This window comes from Sphaeroforma arctica (assembly GCF_001186125.1).
Source record: "Sphaeroforma arctica JP610 unplaced genomic scaffold supercont1.944, whole genome shotgun sequence".
In the NCBI taxonomy this organism is placed as follows: Eukaryota; class Ichthyosporea; order Ichthyophonida; genus Sphaeroforma; species Sphaeroforma arctica.
In genome coordinates, this window is record NW_014039614.1 from 1 (window position 1) to 8938 (window position 8938).

At 41.3% G+C, this 8938-nt stretch overlaps 2 protein-coding genes across 2 annotated transcripts; one reads left to right on the forward strand and one right to left on the reverse strand.

Moving 5' to 3' along the window:
• Positions 1-292: 292 nt before the first annotated feature.
• SARC_09363 (hypothetical protein) lies at positions 293-6322 on the forward strand (the record flags this gene model as incomplete). Its single annotated transcript, XM_014296620.1, has 5 exons — positions 293-406; positions 1464-1577; positions 2904-3086; positions 5055-5288; positions 6108-6322. The coding sequence occupies 5 exons, from the start codon at positions 293-295 to the stop codon at positions 6273-6275; spliced, it is 813 nt and encodes a 270-aa protein (XP_014152095.1). The 3' UTR covers positions 6276-6322.
• Positions 6323-7040: 718 nt separating this feature from the next.
• On the reverse strand, positions 7041-8643 carry SARC_09364 (hypothetical protein). Its single transcript, XM_014296621.1, has one exon. It carries the CDS (start codon positions 8274-8276, stop codon positions 7413-7415), a length of 864 nt encoding a protein of 287 aa, XP_014152096.1. The 5' UTR covers positions 8277-8643; the 3' UTR covers positions 7041-7412.
• Positions 8644-8938: the final 295 nt, after the last annotated feature.

Below are 8938 nucleotides of genomic sequence, written 5' to 3' on the forward strand. Positions count from 1 at the left end.
GGGGATTGTATAGTGTATTTGTAGCCTATCGTGTTAGGAATTGTATAGTATACATGTAGCCGAGTGTGTTAGTGTGCGTCATAGGGTCTACTTTGAGCTTAGTCCACGATTATTCTTAGCGTGTATAACCGAACGTACGTTTATTCGGCACCTATCCTTTGGAATCTAAACCCTAAACCCTAAACCCTACACTTTAAATACGGCACCTACCCTTCGAAGCACATCTATTTATGAATCATCAATCGTCGCCCTAATCTGCTTTGTTCACCTCTAGGAAGCCACCTGGAAGCAAATGGAGGCCACACACGCAGTCATTACCCCAGAGCTAACAGACATCACTACACTCGGTTTAATAGACATCCCTGCCCCCATACTTGCCAGGCAACTCATCAGGATAGACTCACAAGTATGCAGGCGTGAAATGAATTGTCAATATATGTGACAACCTATATGTGTATATATATATTTATATATATATATATATATATAGATATATGTGTGTGTGTGTGTTGTGTGTGTGTGTGTGTGTGTGTGTGTGTGTGTGTGTGTGTGTATTACTGTGTGTGTGTGATACTGTGTGTGTGTGTGTGTGTGTGTGTAAACACCACGGCCCTAATATTAGCTAGGCAACTCATTAAAATAGTTTTTTATGTCTGCCAACACAAAAAAAACCTAAACATGTTCGATATGTACACCCACATGTTTGTTAAGGACGGACTCTGTAAGTATGTGAACATTAGCACTTAAATAATCGCACCAAATGTATATGTGTAGATGTATGTGTCTGTTTGCATAACACACACCCTTATAATTTGCAGCATACACTAGTACATACTTACACTGATACGACTCTTAAAGTGTGTGAATATCTGATACATTACGCATCGGAATGGCCTCAGTCGCTGTCGATCAGACTTAAGGTTCGTTCGCATAAGTATTGACTCATATATGTATACAACTCTGTATGCTGTATATATCTGTACTACATACTGTATATACCTGTGCTATGTGCTGTATATAACTGTACTACGTACTGTATATACCTGGGCTATATGCTGCATGTACCCATTCTATGTACATATGTTCTTAGCTTTTGTCACGTGCTCATGGTGTGCGTGTATGTACTACAAAGATAGAACGATGCTCTGCTTGTTAAAACAGTCCGAATGACCTGAAGTCATACTGAGCTCTGTATGGGCGCAGGTGATACCCTCAAGACCCATCACGTTCTCAGTATACTAAATCCGTATTCCCTACACCCGCTCGTGTGTATAGATGATGTGATAGAGAGAGGTGTGGGGTCGTATACTCTAGCTAGTGCGTGTGTGAGGTCGCTAGGGTTTGGTAGACTACGCCAGACACCACTACTGCCCCTAGGGTTTTCTCGAGACCACCCGCCTATGGTCACATATTGATCAAAACCCTACACCCTAAACCCCCAAATACTTCTATCCACGCACCAGTTATTTCAAAAGGTCCGGCGCCAGGAAGTACTAGTCCATCTGTGGTGTCCGAAGCACAAGCACGCCAAGACGTTTTCATATAACTTGAATAAATATATAAGCTGGTTTAACAAGGTATGTAAGTTTTACTGCAATATAGGATACGTATGTTACTGCAATAAGGTATGTGGGTTATCATATGACTTGAATAGATATATAAGTTGGTTTAACATCTCATGTGACTTGAATGAACAGACATGCTGGTTTAACAAGGTACGTGGGTTTTCACATAACTTGAGTATATATATAGAAACTTGAATAAATGTATAAGCTTGTTCAACAAGGTATGTAGGTTTTCAAATGACTTAAATGGAAATAAAGAAACTTAATTAAATATATATATTACTTCAACAAGGTATATGGGTGTTCATAGAACTTAAATACATATATAATATGCTACTTCAACAAAGTATGTGATAAAACACAGACGTTCACACATATGGAAGTAGTGAACACTGATACGAAGAGTGACACACTCATGTGTATATGCTCTGCGTAGTAGTGTAAACATGTACGCCTCATCCTCCCGATAGAGTTCGCTTCGTAACTTAGCAACGAAGAAAGAGAGGAATGGGACCTGAATTAAATATTTGGTACACACACCCTACGCCTTTTGTTACTACCGTCTCTATATACAAAATGGACTACACCCAACCACAGCAGCGCTGATAATGACATACACACACACTCGCACACGTGCTACAGTCGCTCGCTATCGATACGTGCATATATAAATAAACACATTCATGTGTGTTCATTCTCTCCACACAAGCCCGTCAGCATGCAACTGTATACGTACACGGGCGCATACATGTTTGTTCAGACAAAGACACAAAGACAGGCGTATGTAGCTGTGTACTATTGCTTGTGTGTAGACATGTGGGATTACTTTTGTCCACATATATAAACAGACCCGTACATATTTTTTTGTTCTCTGCTTGCATACATAAAGAAGTACCTATATAACATTTAGCACATACATAAAGACATACGTATATAACGTTTCGCACATACATAAAGACATACGTATATAACATTTCACACATATATAAAGACATACGTATATAACATTTCGCACATACATAAAGACATACGTATATAATATTTCACACATACATAAAGACATACGTATATAACATTTCGCACATACATAAAGACATACGTATATAACATTTCACACATATATAAAGACATACGTATATAACATTTCACACATACATAAAGACATACGTATATAACATTTCACGCATACATAAAAGACATACGTGTATAACATTTCGCACATATATAAAGACATACGTATATAACATTTCACACATACATAAAGACATACGTATACAACATTTCGCACATACATAAAGACACACCTATGTATCCATATGCACCACCTTTTGCGTACAGGTGGGATTGCTTGTGTCGAGTGCCATCTGCGAGTGCGTGGACATCAAAGACAGAATCGCTCTGATTGAGCATTTCATTAATGTGACGAAGGTGTTGCGCAAACACAACTGCTACAACACCTTGTACGGCATTACGTCTGGTCTCAATCACGGGGCTGTGAATCGGTTGAAGCATACGTGGAGGGTATGCATGAGACTATGCGTGTGTGTGTGTACGGTGGGTGTGTGTGGTTGTGGAAAAGTGTATGTGTGTATGTAGGTATGTATGTATGCGTGTATGTGTGTATGTATGTATGCGTGTATGTGAGTATGTGTGGTGAGTGTAGGTGGCTGTGATGAGTGTATGTGTGTTTGTATGTACGTATGAGTGTATGTGTGTATGTATGTATGTATGAGTGTATGTGTGTATGTATGGAGCTGTGATGTAGTATGTGTGGTGGGTGTATGTGGCTGTGATGGTTGTATGTGTGTATGTAGGTATGTAGGTATGTAGGTATGAGTGTATGTGTGCTTGTATGTATGGGTGTATGTGAGTATGTGTGGTGAGTGTATGTGGCTACGATGGTTGTTTGTGTGTATGTAGGTATGTAGGTATGAGTGGATGTGTGCATGTATGTATATGTGTATGTGAGTATGTGTGGTGAGTGTATGTGGCTGTGATGGTTGTATGTGTGTATGTAGGTATGTAGGTATGAGTGTATGTGTGTATGTATGTATCGGGGTATGTGAGTATTTGTGGTGAGTGTATGTGGCTGTGATGGTTGTATTTGTGTACGTAGGTATGTAGGTATGAGTGTATGTGTGCATGTATGTATGGGTGTATGTGAGTATGTGTGGTGGGTGCATGTGGCTTTGATGGTTGTATGTGTGTATGTAGGTAAGTAGGTATGAGTGTATGTGTGCATGTATGTATGGGTGTATGTGAGTATGTGTGGTGGGTGCATGTGGTTGTGGATAAGTGTATGTCTGTATGTAGGTACATATGTTTGTGTGTATGTGTGTATATATGTATGGGTGTATGTGAGTATGTGTGGTGATTGTATGTGGCTGTGATGAATGTATGAGTGTATGTATGTATGTATGAGAGTATGTGTGTATGTATGTATGTATCGGTGTATGTGTGTATGTATGCATGTATGTATGAATATGTATGTATGTGTGTAAGTATGTATGTATGTATGAGAGTATGTAGCTGTGATGTAGTATGTGATGGGTGTATGTAGCTGTGATGAGTGCATGTGTGTGTGTAAGTATGGGTTCACTGGGTTCGCGTGTCTGTGGTTTTAGGTCGCTGTGATGAGTGCATGTGTGTGTGTATGGGTTCACTGGGTTCGCGTGTCTGTGGTTTTAGGTCGTATAGCATTTGTGTGTTTGTGGCGGTGTTGCGCACGCACAGTTTGTATTCCGTACTGCACATTCTACGCACAAGTCTGTATATTTATTTAACACTATACAAGTATGTAAAATACTGCATCTGTGTGTAAGGCTCGTTTAAACTATACAAGTATGTAGAAGACTGTTCTGTAGGGTTTTAGGGTCTACTATTCTGCACATGTACTAAAACCTTGTGGAGTGTATGAGTGTGTTTGTAGTGTGTCTGTCGAGGATCTCATTTGGTTTTATATGACAGCAGCGCTAGAATGCTCTGTGCGTTGTCTATTGTTGTGGTTCCAATGTCTATACGACAGTTTACGAGTCACAGAGACAATTTAGTAAATGTACATACGCAATTTGTAGGCGATCACAAATGATTAGCGTCGGTTGATGCAAACAGACCGACGAGTACAAGGTATCCTACTGAGGACAGCATGGGCCTTTCTTATCCCATTGGAAGTCAACCTTGTAGTGCTGGGGGTATAGTACACACTTATGTCTCAGAATATGTTAGAGTGTGCACCTGGTTATGCCTGTTTGCTTTCTCAGATCGCACGGATAGCTATAGCTTCACGCGTGAGTTCGCTGTCAGTATCAAAGTACGCTGAACAGGCAGTGCCTTGATCTGCATTAGTCCATAGATAATTGGTGTACCAGGATTTGACTATGTTATGTTACATGGGTCATATTGCGACAGTCCACCTCTATCACTCTCTAAAATCGATAACACTTTATTTATATATGTGTGTGTGTGTGTGTGTGTGTGTGTGTGTATCAGATGGTATCAAACAGAGCGCAAGCGAATCTGCGAGACTTTGAAGTGCTGCTATCCCCGGCGCAGAACTTTCGGGTCTACAGACAGGAGCTCGGAGAGTCCCGGGTCCCTGTGATACCAGTCATGGGGATAGTCTTAAAAGACCACACATTCCTCAATGAAATGCCCAAGCAAACGTCTGATGGACTGGTGAACCTGTTCAAGCTGCGTGCTATTAAGTCCCATTTGGACACAATGGTATGTGTCTGGCCTGTGCAGTTCAGGTGGTATTGGCTTGCAACCCCCTTCTGTTGTTTATTGCTGGTTGGAGTGGCTTCGAGAATCGTACTTCGCGCGCAGAGAGCTGTGGCATTGCAGACGTCGTTCGTATGCGTAGGGATGTTATACAGTGAGGTGCGATGATACAGTGCACGTGCACACTAACCAAGATTATGTTCGACCGTTTCATTGTTTAACCCTGTTCCATGCATTCGCGTATGGATATATAAAGTGAGGTCTGATGGTACAGCACATATGTACACTATTAAACCAGGTTTATTTATATTTGACTATTTTTATTCCTATCCTGTTCTATGCATTTGAGTCATCGCCGTTTATTGGTTGATCTGCCGTTCATACTACTCGCATTCATGTACACACGTGCATCGTCTCTGTGTGCTCCCTCTTCAGTTCAGCTTCAAGCCAATTTGCCCAAAGCGTAAAATTCCGATTCTAATAAGCCAGCAAAGTGCGATACAATCGAACCCGATGCACTGTACACGTGGACAGGTGAATACAAATTCCATTGCACACCACTACGCTATAATTCATATCTAAGTTCACTAACACAGTCACTACATAACCTCACAGGAGGTCACTAACCACTACGCTATAATTCATCTCTAAGTTCATTTACACAGTCACTACATAACCTCACAGGAGGTCACTAACCACTACGCTATAATTCATGTCTAAGTTCACTAACACAGTCACTACATAACCTCACAGGAGGTCACTAACCACTACGCTATAATTCATATCTGAGTTCACTAACACAGTCACTACATAACCTCACAGGAGGTATACCAGAGGGGTGCGATACAGTACGCTTTCGATGACGATCTGCCCTTTCAGAAGCAATTGATGGAAACGACTGTGTGCACACCGGATGAGCTTTACGAAAAATCTCAGATACTCGAACCGAGGGAGTTGCGGAGTGAGGCTCGAAGCAGCGGTACTTCGTAACTCGTTGCTTTGTAATAACATCATAATAATAAAGCGCCACAAGTACGCAGAAGAGAGGAACGCCTCAGGTGTGCATGTAACAATACTTACGCATCTCGTAGCTCGCCCGCGGGAGAATGAGCCCTGATTTGATCTGAAGCACACAACAGCTACGAAGGATACATGTATATGCTAATTCTTCTGCGAAGAGATTGAACCAGGGAATCGAGATTCAGTTTCGCCAAGAAGAATTTGATAACTTGTTCAATTTAGTTTTAACTTCTACGGCTGTAAGCAGCAAACTATCTTAACAATCGGCACCTGAAGGTCAGGACCGATATCGGTGAGCACAAGCTCTCATAGTATGGGATACATACGTAGAGCTTATAGTCCTACTACTGCTGAACCTATAGTTTGAATTTATGGGCTCGGAGAATCCTGTTTAAGCTGTGTGTACCGCCGCTGCAATGTTGTCTACTTTCTGAGAGTGTTGTGCTGAAATTCGGTGGCTTCGATTCCTCTTAATACCATTTCTCTATGTTTTTATTCTCTGGTATGTGGGGTACATGATGCTCATTCTGTACATAAAAGCAACTCTTGAGATCTCAGCCCAGTACACCGTGGTATTGGTTTGTTGGACTTGTTTAATACAGGATTTATCCAATCGTCAGGTGTGTTCGTATATCGCGAAACGTTCTGTTGTTGATGGCGACGCTTCCTCTATAGGCATGTACTACCGCAAACATATTATAGAAAACTGGGTCGATTGCACTAGGTATTTTGAAAATGTATGAAGTAGTTTTATTGAAATAAATCTGAAATGCTGTCAACTCCGCATCCTACAGTAGTACGTAGGTACGTAGCCGCATGCCGTACGAAATAAAAAATGTGTAAACTGTAAACCCTATCCCTTGTGGTGATAAGGTTTGGTAGCAGTTTGCAATACGAAATATATAAAAAGATTCGTTTTTGTTTTTTGTTGTAAAACGATCAGCATATGTTATACTATGGTTGTTTCCAAGTCTGTTGTGTCTCTGATGGGAACTTCTCCAATCAGTTCAAAGGGCAAGGACACATAGTAGCCGTTCAAGTATGTGTCCCACACTATATACCTATGCACGTAGATTACAATTAGTTAACCGTGGTGGTGCTCTCTCACTACTCTGTGGCATAGAATTTTACCCAGCCGTCAGTGGTATCCATATAGGTCATATCCACGCCCTGCTCCACCATACGCTCTCGAAGTTCTGAGTTACTCACGCCGTTGACATCCTCATACTGAAAGACCCAGAAAGGTGCGGAGCCCGTAAGTAGATCAGGGTCACTGTTGTAGTTGTTGACATCGGTTGGATACCAATTAAACATAGACTCAACGATAAATGCATCGAACTTGTTTATCAAAGTGCTCTCTTGAGTATAGTATGATGGATTCTTCAAAGCCACCTTTAAGCCAATAGAATGTGCATAATCTACAATTCCGTTCATGTAATCGACGTAGCGATCATCGATTGTTTGTTCTTCACGAGCCCTGGCAGCAATTGCATCGTTATCCGATACCGCAGTTGATGGCTTTGCATTGTCTGTGCTGATTGCATTGAAACCTCTCACCTTGTAGTTGTCCATGATATCCTTCATTATGGGCAAAATATTGGGGACCAAGTCATCAGGGTCGAACCAATAGTCTCCCCAGGTCTCCCCGTCTCCATTCAAGTCTTCATTCTCTTGCCAAACATAATCATTTAATCTGGGGTCTGCGGGATCGTCGGTATTCACGGTGCCTACAGATAAGTATACCATAGAAGTAATGGACGAATCTGCGAGTCCCGCAGTCACTACATCGCTATTGTCGCTTGACGACGAGAAGATCCATTCAGCACCATTACAATCGGTGCTCTTGGCTGCACCACTGTTAGACCAGGCGCGATTACATATAGAAGGTGCGGAGGATCCAGTGCCACGCCCAGATATTACCTTGCCGTTGGCGAATGATAAAATTGCCAATAGAATACAGGAATTTTTCATGGTTTGGTAACAGTGTTTGATTTGCACCTACTGGTGTTGGGAACAACACTTTTATACGATTTCCTTAGTAACTTGTTCCGATTGAAGAACACAACTGAGGAATTTGAAAAACTTCATATGTATGATGATGCTAAGTTGCAAACATTATGAGGAGAGCTTTGATGTCTTGGTTTATCGTTCTCTGTTGCACACAGTATGAGAAAAGCAATTCTAAATACTTTCGTCTGTTATTTTGTAAAAGAAACCCCCATTCTTGAACCTTTATTCCGACGTGTTTTTAAAAAAAAAATATTTCGATATCTTCCCCTGAAGCCTGAAGTCACCCCCTTCTTACCTCAAGCAGCCCAGACGGCAAACCTGAAACCATACCCGTAACTCGTGACTTTACGGTTTGATGGTGTGAACTTTGACTCATTTACTTGGGGTTTTTTAATCAATATGATCGAAAGATGCATACTATAAATTTTTATATTTATGTGATGAGGAAAAGCCCCTTCACCAACAGCCCAGCGGCGCCCGTCGGGCCTCCGCATACAACGGCGTTTGGCCTGGCTTCAGATTTACTTCTCTCTTGCGTTGTGCAAACTGCAATCGTTTTTCAAAACAATCTCATATAAAGAGTTTTTTTTGTTGTTTTTTTTGTTGTTTTTAAAGACGAATTA

Coding starts and splice junctions, on each gene's coding strand:
- SARC_09364 (XM_014296621.1), bottom strand. CDS start 8,276: ATGAAAAATTCCTGTATTCTATTGGCAATTTTATCATTCGCCAACGGC.